We start from the raw sequence: 18,128 nt of genomic DNA, 5'->3' as shown, positions 1-18,128 counted from the left end.
TAATCACTGCCTCACCAAGGCTCCTAGAACTGCCCAATGAGGGGTAGGGCCCTGCCCTCATCCAGTCCCCCAGGCTTCTGACAGTGTCATTTAACTCCCCAAGAGCTGGCGCTCAGTGCCCTCAGGGTGTCCTTCCTCCTGCAGGCTCATTTTCAGCCAGCTCAATCACTGAGCCCCTGAGAACCCACTTAGCTGCCTCCTAGAGCACCCTCCTCACTTGTCGGTGGCATCTAGAAGTGTCCTGTGTGGCCCTACATAGGCTTAAGATTCTGAGGCGGCTCCAGAGTTCCTGCTTGCTAGTCTCCCCTGATCCTCTGCCCTGAGCCATAATTTCACCTGTTTCTGGTCTCTTCAAATCATCCTGGACATCTTGGCCATGGGCCTGCTCTGCCCCTCTTCATCAGGAGCCTCTGATATAGACACCCGAGTATAACCCACCTCCCACCGTAGCCGCATAAGGGTGGTCCTGTCTGTATCTAATTACGTGCTTCAGTCTTCCTCACGCACACCTCTCATATTCCATCAACACCCCACCTCCCACCCCACTGTGGGAGTTCTCCATATTCCAAGGGGCAGGAGATTTCTGACTCCGACAGGCTGTCCTGTAATCAGTCAGACTATAGGGCGAGACGTTCCTCCATTAGCCTAGTGCCTTTCTTCTCATGGTTCCCCCTCCTCTATGTCCCTGGACAGAGAATTGTGTTTCGTTGACCCCTCTATTCATAGAGCTAATTGTTTCTGCACAGCCCTCCAAGTTCTAAGAACAGGAAAGAGGAGGTAAAATGCAAAACTAAATTGACTCAGTTTGCTAAGGGGTGTATGAACAGGGGCACAGTTCAGGGACTGGTTGTTTTTCCCTGTTGGAGACAGTCGCCGTCATTGAAGCATCTTGTTTCCATGTATGTATGCAGCCAACAGGGGTGATTGAAGTACGGGGTAATTCTCCAGGCACATGTAACCATGGCTTTGCTCTACCAGGTAAGGGAGAACCAGAGAGCGCGTTTCAGAGGGAACTGGTGGCAGGATTCCTTCCCCCCACTTTTCCTCCCCTTGTCTTGCTCTGGTGCCTGGAAATGGTCAGCCAGGCTAACGAGAGCCAATCCCAGGTTCCCCCTTCTCCTTCTGGCTGGTCATCAGCTCCCTCAGAGGGGAAAGAATAAACAGAGGCAGTGACAAGGGCTCGTGAGACTTTGGGAGCCAGACCTGCTAAGCCTGCGTGGCCAGCCCAGAGCCAGGTGGCTCAGCCTGTATCTTCCCAAAGAGCAAAACAAACAGGGTCAATTTAATTTGGCAAGACTTTCCAGTAACCTGTCCCATGGCAGGTACTCTGCTAGGCACTGGGCACATGAGGGAGGACCCAGCTGGACAATACATGGTTCCTGCCCTTCCGGTGTCACGGTAGTTAAGAGCTATGGCTACTGACCAAAAAAGGTCAGCAGTTCAAATCCATCAGCTACTCCTTGGAAACCTTATGGGGCAGTTCTGCTCTGTCCTATAGGGTCACTATAATTTGATGGCAACGGGTTTGGTTTTTTGTGGTTTGCCCTTCTGGTGCAAATGAGGGGACACAGAAGGCTATACCCCATATCAGGAGAGGAGCAAAAGCAAAGTTAAGGAGTTTCAAAGAGAGAGCTGGATCTGAGGGTGGACTCAGAGGATGGACCATTTGAAGTGAGCTTCATGGGGTAATTACAACAAGCAGAGAGGAGATGGGAGGGAACAGCCTGAGCAAAGGCACTGGACCCGAGAGGAAGGTGGAGAGTGAGAGATCGACTAGAAGACAGGGCTGTGAACAAGGAGCCATCGCCCCTGCTCCCTGGAGCCAGGTTTACATCTGGAAGGACTTCAGCCATCACTCTTCCACCTGGAGGGCAGGGTTGTGTTCAGGGTCAAACAGCAAGTCAGTGGCCTCCTGAGGACCAGAACCCTGCCTTCAGAAAGGCACCACATAGTGGGTCCACAGCCTTCTCTCCACTCATCATCTCTTCCTTCCCCACAGTGCCAGCCGCCCTGACCCTGGACCCAGGCACCGCCCACCAGCGCCTGATCCTGTCTGATGACTGTACCATCGTGGCCTATGGCAACCTGCACCCACAGCCGCTACAGGACTCGCCAAAGCGCTTCGACGTTGAGGTGTCGGTGCTGGGCTCCGAGGCCTTCAGCAGCGGCGTCCACTACTGGGAGGTGGTGGTGGCAGAGAAGACCCAGTGGGTGATTGGGCTGGCCCACGAGGCTGCAAGCCGCAAGGGCAGCATCCAGATCCAGCCTAGCCGTGGCTTCTACTGCATCGTCATGCACGATGGCAACCAGTATAGTGCCTGCACAGAGCCCTGGACGAGGCTCAATGTCCGCGACAAGCTCGACAAGGTGGGCGTCTTCCTGGACTACGACCAAGGCCTCCTCATCTTCTACAATGCTGATGACATGTCCTGGCTCTACACCTTCCGCGAGAAGTTTCCAGGCAAGCTCTGCTCCTACTTCAGCCCCGGCCAGAGCCATGCCAATGGCAAGAACGTGCAGCCACTGCGGATCAACACCATCCGCATCTAGCATGGACCGAGCAAGGCCACAGCCTCCCAGGGCCACAGCCACCAGTAAGAGCCCTGCCCAGGAGACAGAAGGCCTGGAGTCCAGCCTGGTTTGGCCATGCTGAGACCTCAGGCCAGTTTACCCTTCAGTCTCCATTTGCCTGTCTGGAAAGTGGAGGTTACACTCCGTGATTCCTAAGCTCTCTTCCAGCACTCATGTTCTGTAACTGTGACCTTGACGGGGAGGCAGCATTATCCAAGGATGTGACATCCTCCTTCTCTGGTCAACCGATGCCCAACCCTCATCCCCGTTGTCTCAGGGGCAGGGAGCTCTCCCTATGTCTCCCTCCTGCCCAGGTGCCCTGGACTCAGGATATGTCAAGGTGGTGCCAGCAGATGGCAGCTCGAAACAGTCACAGAACCCTCATATGCTCTGTGGCCTAAGACTTGCTGGCGATGGACCTCACCAAGCTGGTGATGGGCCATTTTACCCTTGACCCCAGCCCAGAGTAGCTGGTTCTAGGGCTTTCTGAGAACCACCCTCCCCTGTCATCCCCATACCATGAGCTACATGGTTCCTACTTTTCCCGCCGACCTGCAGGTCAGAGATGATGCTATGAGAGGGTGCTAACCTGCAGAAGGCACCCAGTGGTTGGGCACACATGTGACAGTCACTGTGCCACCACCTTCCTGCCCACAGGCCAAAGGACAGGTTGATAGCACACCCTGAGGCTGCCGCACAGCTCATTTGCCCAAGGGCACTTGCAGAACAAGCATCACTGGATGATCAAAGTCCCTCTCGACAAGGGTCCAGCCAGCCCTCACCAGCCTGGCCTCCGTGACAAGGCTCGGGTGTGGGGAGGCTGTTGGGAGCAGTTGTTTTAGTCAAGACCTGATCAGTGGGAGGGGCTGTTAGCTGGGATCCCTCCTCAGACTTGATATATGTTTCAGCTAAAATTCTGTTGAAGACAACAGGAGCCCCTTTAGCTAGTTTAAACAGACAAAGGATTTATTACCAGGTCCCTGGAGACTTGAAAGATCATTGGAAGGGCTGGAGGAGCAGGCTCATTGGTGAATTTCCAGCAACGACTCCCAGCCCCCAGATTCCTCATGTCTGTATTGTGACCAGGAAAGTTGCCCTGGTCTGCAGGAAGCCACGGAATCAGGAAGCCACTGTCTGCAGAACTGTGCCTCCTCTGCCACCATTCACACCAGCAAATGGATGTTCTGAGGCCTGCCTCTCTCCCACTGAACTCAGTTCTCAAATCCAAATCTCTGCAGGGATTCTGTTTAGGGAAACCTAAGTCAGATTCAGAACCTTAGCTGCAAGGGAGTCTGGGAAATGTAGCTTTTATCTTTCCAGTCTCAGCAGTATAAAAGGCAAGCTAAAGAAGGTTAGAATGGATGTTGAGCAAGCTCATCCTTGGTTTTTGCTGCAGTATCCAACCATGAAGAACCCAGGAAAGACTGGAGTTCACCTCTAGTCTTTGGTTTTGAGGCAACAGAGCCTCAAGGTGTCCTGTTCTATGGCTCTTGCCCATGGACAGGCACTGAGGAATGAGCCTGCAGAACCAAGCCAAAATGTCTCCTCAGCCTTGGCCTTTCTTTCTAGTCCTGGAGTCTAGATTCTGCACTTGGGGTCTCTGGCCACATCAACTCCAAGGGAATAACTGTTCCTGGGGAGCCCCCACCTCACAACTGCTGTCCACTGGGACCTCCCCTGGGCAGGAAGAATCCTCACCCCACCACTTTAGCTACCAGATCTCTGGGTCACTCCCAACAGTATTTTTATTTAAAATGTTACCCATTTTGTGAGTTATAATGAATTTTTATTAAATTAAAGTTATAGAATGTCAGTGGTCAGTTCCGTTCATTTTGACAGACACAAAGGTCTGCCTACTTTGTCCGGGGCAGCGTACATACATGAGCATGGCTAATTCACAAAGTAACCCAGGTAGATGGTATTGTGCCCATTTTACAGAGAAGGAGAAACAAGGTTCAGAGAGAGGACATGACTTGTCTACAGTTCTGGATCCCACACTGGTAAGCGATGGAGCTTGGATTAGAACTGAGTTCTGAGGCACCACTCACATCACAACCCTGTCTGAAATTTACCAGCCAGGGAAGACTATCAGTTTTTTGCCTGGGGGAAGGTGGTGATAGTCTCTGGAGCAGGCCAGTTGCAAGAACCTGGGCTCTGGAGCCACAAAGACCTGGGCTCAAATCCAGGCTTCACCACTATGTGGGTTTAGAAAAAAAAGACTTGCCCTTTCTAGGTATCAGTTTTCACATCTGGAAAATGGGGATAATAACACCAACCTATGATTTGTTGGTAATCTGTAAAGTGCACTGCGCTTAGACAGGCCCTCCCTCTCCCTCCAGCTACCTCCCCGAATCATGCCTGGAGCTGTGTGTGTTTTCTGAACCTCTGGGCTGGCTCTGACCCTAAGAAGTTTATCTTGTGTCCTGTGAGGGGTATAGGGCCATCTAGGCCAGGAGACCTATCACAATGGTTATCTACAACTGATCACGGGAGTGGCACAGGACCAAGCAGCACTTGGGTCCACTGTGTAGCGGTTGCCATGAGTTGAGGGTCCGCTGTGCAGGGGTCGCCATGAGTTGAGGGTCCGCTGTGCAGGGGTCGCCATGAGTTGAGGGTCCGCTGTGCAGGGGTCGCCATGAGTTGAGGGCCTACTCAATGGCAGCCAACGAGAGGGTGCTGTGGTGGTTCAGTGATAGAATTCTCGCCTTCCATGCCGGAGACTTGGGTTTGATTCCCAACCGATGCACCACCAATCTGTCAGTGAAGGCTTGCATGTTGCTATGATGTTGAACATGCAGAGCTTCCAGATTAAGACAGATTAGGAAGAAAGACCTGGTTATCTACTTCCAACAATCAGCCAATGAAAACTCTGTGGATCACAAGGGTCCAATTCGCAACTGATCATGGGGGTAGTTCAGGACCGGGCACCGTTTTTATTCCATTGTGCACGGGGTCACCAGGAGTTCGGGGCTGACTCCACAGCAGCTAACAACAACAGGCCAGGAGGGCCCCTCGGTCTGCTATGTGGAATGAGGTCCATCCCACCTGTGACCGATGGGGTGGCAGCCTGGCCAGACCCAGGCAAGGCCCAGCATGTGGATACACAGGCTGTGCACACTGTAAACGGAAGAGCCATCAGTGTCCCTGTAGTGCGGGGCAGCATCCATGAAAGCAGCGGTCCTGAGCCTATCTTGGCTCTCCCCTGACTCACCTCGTACCCTGAAGGTCCATTCCTCAGTTTCTTCATCTGCAGAGTGAGGGAGGTTAGACTTGGTGCTCTCTCCGGCACCACGTGGGTCTTCCCCTATGGCCTGGAAAAAAAAGGTGGAGGTGGGGAGAAAAGAGAGGAACAACCCCAGGCATTGACTTGTTTGAGGCTCTAGGAAGATGGGGCAGGAGGGATCTCTGATTGCCTGATGAAGAACACCCCGGGTTACAGAGAAGTGATGGGGGTGATTCTGAGACTAGAGTATCTTCAAGCTCCTCCTGTGCGCTCAGATCCCTGCAACTCCCCCCGACCCCCTCCCAAAGCCATGCCCCTCCAGTCTCAGGAGTACAAAAGACACACTGGAAGGAAGTTAGAATGGATGTCGAGTAAGCTCAGCAGACTGTCTATTCCTTCTGGGAGGTGAGCCCCCAAGTCCTTCCTTCCCTCTCCCCTCTCCACCTCAGTGCCAGGTCCAAGAAGTGATGGCTAGAGGTAACCCTATGGGTATAACTTGCATACCCTTCTGGGGCCTCTAGGAAATCAGGATTTCTCCAAGAGGTATGTTTGTGTAAATGTCCAGAGAATCCCTGAAGGAAAAATCTGGGGTTGGAAGGCTGATGCCAGAAACCCCACATTTAACTCAGCAAAGAGGAGAGACAAAAGCAGCCTAGCCTCAGGGAGGAGAGAAGGGTCAGCAGGGATCTTTCTCAGGCCGGAAAGAACTGATAGAAAGACGATAACTCCATGCAGGATCCCTGTTTGTGGTCAGCAGAAGCGTTAGCGCTTTTTACACCTTATCTAACAATCTCGGTATTGGAGTAGGGAAAACATCGCTTCCCAGAGGACCCACAGCCAGTACTCAGCAAGGCTGGGAATCAGCCTTCTCAGCACCTAACAAGGCCATTAGTTCCCTGTCCTCTCTGGAATGGCAGCTGGGACAGAAAACAACAGAGAGAAGAGCTCCCGGCAGCACAGAGCTGGGCTCAGATGCTGGAGAGGCCATCCCGGGAGGCTGGGAGGCTGACTGCCCACACCTGGGCAGCAGTCCTGCTTCCCCCAGCCGGCCTGCCTCTCCTGCCTTCACCACTGCAAGTGAACCGTGCCAAAGGAAAGTGAACCACCAGGAGGTCAGACGCAAAGGCCCACGTCAGGGGCTTCTCATGGGGTACCGAACCGAGCCGAACCCGTTGCCATCAAGTCAATTCCAACTCATAGCGACCCTGTAGAACAGAGTAGGACTGCCCCGTAGAGTTTACAAGGAGCGCCTGGTGGATTTGAACTGCCGACCTTTTGGCTTGCAGCCGTACTACTTGCAACTACGCCACCAGGGTTTCCTTACATGGACTGGGGGTGGAGTTATTCTCCTTATTCTGGGACACTGATGATTCTACCCAGTCTCCCCTGGGGAATCCTAAACCACATAAGGGAAGAGGGCGTGAGAGGTAGGGCAGGAAGAGATAGATATGGTCAGATATAGTCAGGAGGCACAGCCTCAAAAAAATGGCGGGTGGGGAGGAGAGTTTTATTTTGAAATGTGCTCATTTTTCTTTGTTTTCCTTTTCTAGCTTCAAAATTATTTGAGGTTTTTTTTTTTAAAACCCTAGATAGAGTAGATCAGTCTTTTATCTAATTTCAAGATTTTGACAGTTATTGTATCTTAGATGAAGGTTTACAGAGCAAACTAGTTTCTCATTAAAAAATACACGTTATTTTGTGACACTGGTTACCAACCCCACGACATGTCAACACTCTCCTCTTCTCGACTTCACGTTCCCCGTTACCAGCTTTTCTGTCTCCTCCTGCCTTCTTGTCTTTGCCCGTGGGCTGGTGTGCCTATTAAGTCTTGTTTTGTTTTATGGGCCTGTCTAATCTTTGGCTGAAGAGTGAACTTCAGGAGTGAGTTCATTACTGAGCTATAAGCGTGTACGGGCACCATACTATTGGGGTTTCTCCATTCTCTGTCAGACCAGTAAGTCTGGTCTCTTTTTGTGTGTGTGTGTGTGAGTTACAATTTTGTTCTACATTTTTCTCCAGCTCTGTCCAGGACCCTTGAATGTAATCCCTGTCAGGGCAATCAGAGAGGGTAGCAAGGCACCATCTAGTTGTGCTGGACTCAGTCTGGTGGAGGCTGTCGTAGTTGTGACCCATTAGTCCTTTGGACTAATCTTTCCCTTGTGTCTTTGGTTTTCTTCATTCTTCCTTGCTCCAGGCAGGGTGAGACCAGTGGAGTGTCTTAGATGGCCACTCAAAAGCTTTTAAAACCCTCAGGCAGTATTCACCAAAGTAGCGTGAATTCTGTCATATTTCTGACCATTACAAAATCCCCCCTACCTCGTCTCAGGAATTTGATGAAGCAAGGAAGGGTCAAATCTTTGGACCAGAAGCTTGAGAGCCTCCCAACCCGGGCGGGGGGGGGGGGCACTTCTCAGGAGGCTGGAGATGAGGCACAGAGCCCCAGGTCCTGGTGAGCTCCCCAAAACTGTGGACCTCAATGTGACCAAATCTGAGTGCTGAGGGGCCTGGGGGATTCTTCCACACACTCCTAAGGCCCAGAGAGGGCTAGTTTCTAGCTCAAGGTCATACAGCATGTGGTTGAGCTCGGACCAGAACCCAGGTGTCCTGCATCCCAGTCAGCCCTCAGGGGAGAGAGAACGGCCAGCTCAGAGGGCCTAGCAAGGAAAAGGAGCACAAAGGCAGACAGGAGGTAGGCAGAGCAAGGCGAAGAAGAACAGGCTCAGAGCAGAAGGGCCCCCATGTCTAAGAAGAACAAAGGGAATGGTGGGGGGCTGCATGCCCATCAGTGGGGACGGTGTGCCTATTGGAGTTGGGGACTGCAGGGATGAAGGGGTGGTGGAGTCAGAAAGTCCTCCCTGGGGCAGAGTCTTAGCCCAGTTGGGCGTGCTAGTCAGCATTACAGACCACCAATCTCAGTCCTGTCATTTTACAGATAAAACTGAGACAGACAGGAAGACACCATCCCATGGTCACCTAGTCAGGCCCAGACCCTGGTCTCCTGACTCACAGCTATTGGTTCTGTTCATGCCACCTCCAATCTTCCCCCTGTGGGTTCTGGTGTCTCCTCCCATCCCTTGGGAACCTGGAACCTGGGCAGAGAGAGGTGAGTGGCCAGGGCCCCCACAGTCCAGGCACAAAGAGCTGGGTGCCTTCCCCTGTCCTCTTCCCCAAGGAAAAAGGAGAATTGACCTGGGCCCCTCTGGCCCTCCTCTGGGCAGGACGGGTTGGTGCCTCCCCATGCCTGGTACCTCCCTTGCTGGCAACAGGATCCAGAGCCAGCACCACAGCTACAGGAGGCACCAGCCACAGCAGGGACAAAGTCTCAGCCCAGGGAAGTTGCTGGAGCCACAGGGAGTCATAGGTAGGCAAGGGCATTAGAAGCGAGGGCTCAAGGGGGTCCCCTGATCCCACTGAACTTGAGTCAGCTTGGGACCTCAGTGGTTGGGGACTTTGGAGTCTTTTTCCCAGAAAAGAGGCCCTGTGCCCCCTCATCCCTATAGGCTGATCCTCTGGGTCTGCTCCCTCTGCCTACCACACCCCCCAGGCTGAAGCCCCTCTCTGAGCAAGCTGCCAGACCTACCAAGCAAGAACAAGGTTCCCAGGCCCAGCAATCTGCTGCCACCTGGGAGAGGCCCTGACAGGTCCCAGCAATGGCAGGACATGTGTGCCTCTCACAGGTGTGGGGCTGTGGGTCAAGACCTGGGCTGGCCTTGCTAAACCTGGTGTGGGCCCTGGCTCCCACCCTGACTCACCCGTGACCCTGGACAGCTCCCTTGTCTCCACCTTCAATGTCTCTGTTCCTCGTTGGTTCAGCGAAAGGAATAGGTGGCCCTGAGCTACAGGACAACCCCTGGTTCTAAGGCTCTAGCTTGAGGTAGCCTCGTGGGGTTTGCCTAACAGTACCCACCCCCACTTCACCATCCCTCTTCCTCTTTGGAGGCTCTCTCTGTCACTCCTGGAAGGCCTTGCTTACCCCTTTCACTCTGCCATCAAAATTTACCCCTCCTGCGTTCCTCAGGATAACTGGCTTATGGTTTGAGATGTCATTCCCTCCCTGACCTATGTATATTCATGGTAGGAACCACTCCCAGAAAAGTGACCAGCAGTGGGATTCCAGGTACCATGACAAGCAGTGGGGAAAGACTGAGGGGAGTGGAAGGAAAGGGGGAATGTCTATGGCTCCATACTGGGAGCGTTACAGCAGCTGTAACTGTGTGGACACAGACCAGGTAGAAACTGACAGTGACTGCTGGTGATCAAGCCAATCTAGTCCCTGCTCTTGACCCAAGCTTCAGGTCCTCACGCCTCACCCACACCCTCCACAGGTGAATGGCAGACACACCTCTGGAGGAGGAAGAAACTGTGTGTACAATGTAAGAATCAGAGCTTGGACTATTAGTACCCCAGAATGGAGATGTTAACCATATTTAGTGTCCTTAACAACACCTGCCTTTGTAATACTCTTCCCTCTCCCTAGACTGTACTGGCTCTCCCTGGGCTTCCTGTTGAAATCTGACTCATCCTTCAAGTTCCACTCAAGGAGAAGCTGTCCCAGCAGGTGTCACTGTTCTGGGTCCCTGAAGTACTTTGGGTCTCCCCCTGCTCTAGCCCATGAGCATCTTGAGGGAAGGGTCATGCCCCATGGTTCTGCCTGCCGGCTACAAAGATGGCACTGAAAAATGTTTGCAGGCTGGAACCAGCTTCTCTCAAAGCTGGAATCATGAGATCACCCCATCTGCAAGTTGAGGGGGGATCTTATAAACCAGCGGTAGCCCCTCTCTAAGATGGTCAGACGAAAGCTGAGCCCCCATGGCAAGGCCCCTTGACCACCCCCAGCCAGATTCTGGGCAGGGAGAACCAAGAACAGCCAGCAAAGACTAGGAAAGTTGTTTGATTGTTTGCTTTTATTTTTTAATTATAAAAAAACTGATGCTCATTGCAAAAAAAAAAAAAAAAAATTCAAATAAATACAAGAGAAGAAAGCAGAGTCCCCTCATCCCACACCCAGGAGTCAATAGCTGTTACCAGTTGGGTACACCTGCATTTTCAGGAGTTTTTGGTGATGCATAAACAAAACATATAATTTTCTTTCACAAAAAGAAAATGAACACCTTCACCTACTATCATTCATCTTTCTATGTGTTCTGTGGAGTTAACTCCTGCAAGTGGAATTGTTGGTCAAAACAGTTTGCTCATTTAAAATGTGTTGCTTTTCTAAGTAAATTATTTCCCCTTATAACAAGCCCATGATAGAAAAGTCAGAAAATACAGTCAAGACACACAAAGTAAAAATCACCCATCAGCCCACTGCCCAGAGAACACCTTTGCTAGCATTTGGTGATTAGGTTTGCAGTCTCTTTTCCAGGTCAGTATAATTTATCTTCCACCACCCCCCTGTCAGTGTGTCATACTGTGGTGGCTTGAGTGTTGCTATGATGCTGGAAGCTATGCCATTGGTATTTCAAACATCAGCAAAATCACTCATGGTGGACAGCTTTCAGCCGAGCTCCCAGACTAGGACAGACTAGGAAGAAAGGCCTGGTGATCTACTTTCAAAAATTAGCCAATGAAAACCCTACGGACCACAACAAAATACTGTCCAATATAGTGCTGGAAGATGAGCTCCCTAGGTCGGAAGGCACTCAAAATACTCTGTGGCTGCAAAAACGAACTCAGGCATCATGAAGGTGGTGCAGGACCAGGCAACATTCGGTTTTGCTGTACATGGGGTCACCATGAGTTGGAGCTGACTTGAGGACAACTAACAACAACAACGTAATTTGTTTTACAAAAATTGAAACACACACTACCTCTTGTTCCATACCTGGGTTTTTTGTTTGCTTGTTTGTTTTGTCTCTTAATGGCAGATTGTGCCATGTTAAATAGTCTTCTACAGCATCGGTTTAATACAATGGCGGATGGTTGACCTCAGGGGGCCCCCCTAGAAGCCTGCTTCTCCCAATCCCATTTTCAGTAAGGAGGCCACGGTAGCAGTTGGCCAGAACCCCGTTGCTCCAGTGTGTAACCTCGGCCTGCCCCTCCCTTTTAGGAATCGAATGCCCTGGGGAGAACATGAGCATCTGCTGCCTCCACCCCTCCTGAACTGAGGCCTCAGCACATCCCGGGTGGGCACACTGCCCCCTGCAGCTTCTCCAGTGGTGCTCACAGATGCAGTAAGTATTTGCCCCTTTCCCCCTGCCACTTCCCTGGGCCCAGGGGCTCCCGCTGCCAACTGAGACCCGGGGTGGGGAGGATGGATGGGGGGCTTGGGGGTTCTGATTGTGAGAGGCAGAGGGCCTTTGGACTTAAGTGGGGAAAGGGGGCAATACCCCAGCCCTGGACTGTGGCCAGCTTACTTTCAGACTGATGGGAGGACAGGGAAGAGACAGAAGCAGGTAAACATCAGGGCAAGTCAGAGAAGGAACCAGGCCACCAGAGAGTTTTCCAGTTCCTAACGTTCCAGCTTAAGCCCAAGGATTTATTAGGCAAATAGTGTGGAATTAGTGTGATCTGGGGCAAGACCCTTCCCCACATATAACAGAATATGAACAGTGTGGCTCCCAAGACATCTTCCGGCTCTGGAATTCTATAATTAGAACCCACATTTTCAAATGCTCTCTTTTCTCTCAAAGGCCCTGCATGCCTTATGGTTTGCTGAATTCAGCTACGCACCAGGACTTGTTTGAGGCATCATCAACATAATAATTATTATTCGCTGTCATCTCACAACCAGCCTGAAGAGGAGGTACCATTTTAAAGATGAGAAAACCAAGTCCAGAGAGTTAAGCTGATTTTCCAGTTAAGTGGTAGAGCTCAGGTGTGTGCCCAGAGCTGTGTGACTCCCAACCTATGCACTTTATTATCCTCCAATCCCTGCAGCACTCTGTGAGGTGTGTTGGGGTGACTCTCCCCTTGCTGCAGTTGAAGAAACTGAGGCCAGGGAGGAGACATGACTTCCTCAAGGTCACACAGCAAGTTCTTGGCAGCCCACTCCCAGCCCACCCCACCCAGGATGGGCTAATTTTCAAACAGGAAAGCTGGTGAACCTGAAGCAGCCTCTGGGCTGAAGCCAAATGCCCACAACTGTGGGTGTGCAGCAGTGCAGAGGGGAAGGCCATGTTTGTTCAGTCCAGCTCAGCTCGGGTCTTGATGCTTCCTGCCACTTGCACGGGGCCTACTATTTACTATTTTCATGGAAGTACTCCAGAAAGATCAGTTCCGTCACTTTAGACTATATATGTAGCAGGTCAAAATTTATCCTTGTATATCTAGATGTGTGTGGAATACCTGTGTCTGTTAATGAAAGTCATCTACTGTCATGGGGGGAAAAGCAATATTACTGTATATGGGCCCTCGTCCCATCATTAAAGAAAGCTCTTCCCCTCCATCCAGCTGTCCACATTGCTCACTTTTAACACGCATTAACATGCATTGCTCACTTTTAGTATGCATATATTTTACCACATTATGTAAATTCTTAATCAGCCTGTCTTGTTTAGATTGTATTACAGGTCATTATAGAGAATATTGAATATGCCATGGACTGCCAGTGGTTAAGAGCTATGGCTGCTAACCAAAAGGTCAGCAGTTGGAATCCACCAGCCACTCCTTAGAAACCCTAGGGAGCAGTTCTAGTCTGTCCTGTAGGGTCGCTATGAGTCAGAATCAACTCTATGGCAATGGGTTTGGTTTGTTGATTTTTTTTTTGGTGGGGGGGCCAGAAGAAGGAACAAATCTGTCTTGGAAGACATACAGCCAGATTGCTCTTTAGAAGCAAGGATGGTGAGACTTCATCTCATGTACTTTGGGCTTATTATCAGGAGAGACCAGTTCCTGGAGAAGGACACCATGCTTGGTAAAGTAGAGGGTCAGCATAAAAGAGGAAGCCCCTCAACAAGATAGACTGACACAGTGGCTGCAGCAATGGGCTCAAACACAACAACAATTGAGAGGGTGACGCAGGACCGGGCAGTGTTTTAAGGTGAGTAAAGGCACAACTAAAAACAGACACATGCACACAAAGTCCAGAGAAGTGTTGACTTTGGGCAAGTCCGGAGGAAGAAAAGGTGACATGACCCGTGGAGTGGGGGAGGGCTGGACCAAGGTCCTCCCTTCTCTACCCTCCTCCACCCCAGTCCCACTCTGCTCTCCACTTACCCACTCATTCAATCGCCTACCCAACAAGTTCTGATTGAGTGCCTACTACGTGCTAGACGCTGAGATAAGCAATGATAGATGCATGCCAGACCTCAATCAAGAGTTTATAGTGATCAGGCAATCACAGCCTTATGCTAAGGGCCAGGATAGAAGAAGAAGAGGGGGTCACAGGAACCCAGAGAAGCGTTTCCTGAAGGAGATACTGCTGAAGCTGAGGCCTGAAGGCTGAGTAAGAGCTGGGCAAAACATCCCAGGAAGATGAAACCGCACGTGAAGGGACAGGAGTCTGGAAACCAGGTGATGGGGCTGAGAGCTGCCTATCAGGCAGAGTGGCATGAGGTTTGATGAAGCTGGAAAGGAAAGCAGAACCAGGTCATGCCATGCTGGCAGCCTTCCTGAGGGCACTGGAAGCTGCGTTTTTAAGCAGGGGAAGGATACGGTTATAGCTGTATGGAGTAGGGCAAAACCAGAGGCAGGGAGGCCAGGGAGAAGGCTGAAAGGCTGGTGAGGCTGAACACAGGGTGGGGGTGGAGAAAAGGTGTGGCAGGAGGAAGTGGGTGTCATTCAAGCCCCTGGGGACCTGGATAAGAGCAGGGGCTTATTTCAGAGCTGTCATTACTCAGCCTTGTGCCTCTATTTCACAGAACTCAGGGAGGACACCCTTCACCAACTGATGGTACTCTGAGACAAGAACCCAGAGCCCCCACATGCTTTCCTAGAACCAGCAGGACCTATAGGATTTGATTATTGCTGTCCCCACACCACGGTATCCCTGTGTAAACTCATCTGGTGAGAGGGAGCTCACTAACTGTGCGGCAGCCCATTCCACTACTGATCAATAATTATTCTTGGATCTTTTCTTACACGGATTCCCTTGAGTCCCCACTGGTCCAAGCTCTGTCCTCTGAGCCCCTAGACAAGTCTGGTTTCCCTTCCACAGGACAACCTTTTAAAGGTCCCTCTGTTTATTCCTTTTACAAGGACACCACCCCCTTCTTCAACTAAACAAACTGAGGAAGGATTGACTTCCTCTGCACCTAAGTACCTTCACTGACAAGGACAAAGGGGGTGAGCCTGGGCTTGAATCTTGGCCCTGCCAGTTACCAGATGGGTGATCTTGGGTAAGTCACTTCACCTCACTACCCTCAGTTTTCCCACCTGGAAAATAGGAATAATAATATCTGTCTTGCAGGGTTGCTGTGAGGGCCATATGAGTCAATAATAATACCTAATGACAGCTAGAATGCATTGAGGGACTACCACATGAGAGGCATTGTCTTACTGGGCTGGGCTTCATAACTGGCATACAGTAAGTGTTCAGGACAAGCCTGCTGGGAATGTATGTGGATAGGATGAAGGATCTGGCAGCACACAGACCTGTGTTCAACTCCTGCCTCTTTTTCTCACTCCCTTTTAACCTTGGACACACCAGCCTCTCTGCATCTCAGCTTCCCCATCTAGTAAATGGTAACAGCAAAGGTACTTGCCAGGTTGAATGAGACAAGGCATGTAAAGCACCTGGTGTTATTATCACTTCTCTCCCTTATATTCCACAAACATGTACCAAGCACCTTCTAAGGGCCAAACACGGGGGAAAAGAACCATTTCCACAGAGCTGTTAAGCCATCTGCCTACGGTCACTTGGAGCTGAACCCAACTTTTGTCTCTAAGCCTGCCCTTACCCTTGCCCAACCTCCCCCAGGTCTGGGGCCACCAGGTGTATGGGCCACAACTGTCAAGGGTAGGGTACAGCTTTTGCTACAGGAGCAGGCCACTGGCCCCGCCCTGACACCTGTCTCTTCAGCCAGATGTGGGCGGCTTGCAGGCTGCGGTGATCACCATCCCGGCTGTGGTCTCCTCATTCACTCTGATGGTCATCAGCTGCATTTTATGGAAGACGTACTGCTGGTGGTCCCGGGTCACCCACCCCAGTCTGCTGCCCCTGAAAGGGACCCAGATAGGTAGCTGAAAGGCTACATTGACAGGGAGGACCCATTTCTGTTTTGCTTTTAGTTTCCTCATGCACAATGCTCAAGAAAAGCCCTGTCGTATCTATGTTGTTGCCCAAAGGTGTGACATTTGACCCTTAAGAGGAGAAACTCTTACCATCTTCAGGTGACAGGGGGTAATGCACTCAGCCCCTGGATAAAGCCTCGCAGAGACCACAAGCACGTTATGTGCCCTCAGTCTCCCCTGTTCTTGTCCAGGTTCTGTTGGACATTACTCCCCCACCCTGCAGGTCAACGAAGGGCCATTCTGCAGCTCCTGCAGCTGTGACCCTCAGTGACTGTGAATGGAGGCTGCCTTTGGCCACGCACTGTCTCCCCTGCCTCCCTGGGATCCCCTAGTCTGGTGGGGCCTCCATAGAGAGTCTGACCAAGGAGCAGGAAGTTCTTCTCCAGGGAGTGGGTGAAAGCACTCCCGGTTTCACCCCTGTTGGGGTATGGCTTATCACACTATCTAGGGTGTTTGATCCTTAGAATTTCCCGTTTCTTATATCCTACACATTCACATTATCTGTGCTTTCTTGAGCTCACCGAGTTTCAGCTTATTACATGGGGATATGCAGCCCCAAACCCTTGGTAGACAAGGCTGGGGTGGCATGAAAACTGCCAGAGCCCTGGACCCCTGCCCAATCAGGAACGTCCCCTCTCCCAGAACCCCTGCCTGAGCTCTGGGATTCACAGTGGCAACAAGGTTGTTGTCATGCAGATAACAAAGTCCAGAATTCTCACCACTACCCTAAGATATCAGGACATGTGCCCTGATTGTTCTTCCAGCCACATGGTTCATTACTTCTTTCACTCATCCAGTGGTGCTCAAGCGTCTACCATGGGCCAGGCATGTCAGGTGCTGGTTTTATAATAATGGATGAGACCCAGAACTAGTTCTAATCTAATGGGTAGAACAGGACAATAACAACAGAGTGTGAGGAGTGCTTGCATGAAGCACAGCGGTCTGTGGGAGCAGAGGGAAGGGGCAACTAACCAGTAAGGGAAGTGTGTTAGGGAAAATTTCTAAGAAGTGGCATCTGAACTGAGACCTGAAGGATAAATAGCAGTTTGCTGGAAGGAAGGAGTGGAAGGACATTCCACGCAGAGGGAACAGAAGGTATAGTATAAAAGATGGCAAACGGTAGCCTACTGCCTGTTTTCCTAAATAAAGTTTTATTGGAAAACAGACATATCCATTCATTTATGTATAGTTTCAGGCTGCTTTCACACTCCACAGCAGAGTGAAATACTTGCAAAAGGGATTCTATGGCTCATAAAGCTTAAAATATTTACTGTTTAGCCCTTGACAGAAATAGTTTGCTGACCCCTAGGAGGTAAAGATCTCATGCTACCTTACAGGAACATGGTGGCTGGAGGGGGATGGGTGGGAAATGTACAATGGGCAGCTCACTAGCCATAGTGGATTGATCTAGGAGTAAACACACCTGATTTAAACTCGGCTAATCAGGTTCTCTTTTCCCAGGAATGTGAAATTTGGAGTGTAAGACCCAGAAACAGTGTTGAATCATGTTAATATCAGTGAACCTCTGCTGTTGAGGCCCCCAGAGCTGTCCTGGCTCTTCTTGAGACTGGTCAGTCAACAATTACTTCTATTCAGAAGGCCCTTGCAATCAATTCCCCAAAATTTTTATTTTCCTTTACCCTCAAAGCCAGTTTCTGTGACTTGTAATGAAAAAAAAACTTTAGCTAAAATAAACGGAGTGGAAAGAGATGAAGCTGGAGGGGTATACAGGCTTAGTCAGCATGGTTCAACAGAAGTATGATGTGAGTCACATGTATACTTTTAAATTTTCTAGTAGTCACATTAAGTGAAAAGAAATGAGTGGCATTAATTTTAAATACTATATTCCATTTAACCCAATATATACAAACTATAATTTTAGTATGTATCAAATACTTTGGAAACCCTGGTGGCGCAGTGGTTAAGTGCTACGGCTGCTAACCAAAATGTCAGCAGTTCAAATCCACCAGGCACTCCTTGGAAACTCTATGGGGCAGTTCTACGCTGTCCTTTAGGGTCGCTATAAGTCGGAATCAACTCGGTGGCAATGGGTACGGTATGGTATCAAATACTTTAAAAATCATAAGTGAGATTTTTTACATTTGGTACTTTGAACTACATCTTTGAAATCTGGTGTGTATTTTAAACTTACGGTACATCT

The 18,128-nt window shown here is 50.5% G+C and overlaps 1 protein-coding gene across 1 annotated transcript in view; it reads left to right on the top strand.

Annotated features, from left to right (window-relative positions):
- Positions 1-4,341, top strand: part of TRIM62 (tripartite motif containing 62) — a 29,575-nt gene extending 25,234 nt beyond the window's left edge. The window contains exon 5 of the mRNA XM_049878674.1: positions 2,000-4,341. Within this exon, the coding sequence (XP_049734631.1) occupies positions 2,000-2,550 (551 nt within the window). The 3' untranslated portion in view covers positions 2,551-4,341. The remainder of the gene's footprint in view (positions 1-1,999) is intronic.
- The last annotated feature ends 13,787 nt before the right edge of the window (positions 4,342-18,128 follow it).

The sequence above is a fragment of the Elephas maximus genome, chromosome 3 (genome assembly GCF_024166365.1).
Source record: "Elephas maximus indicus isolate mEleMax1 chromosome 3, mEleMax1 primary haplotype, whole genome shotgun sequence".
Lineage (NCBI taxonomy): Eukaryota > Metazoa > Chordata > Mammalia > Proboscidea > Elephantidae > Elephas > Elephas maximus.
The sequence above is the reverse complement of the archived record's forward strand: the minus strand, read 5'-3'. Positions and strand labels throughout refer to the sequence as shown.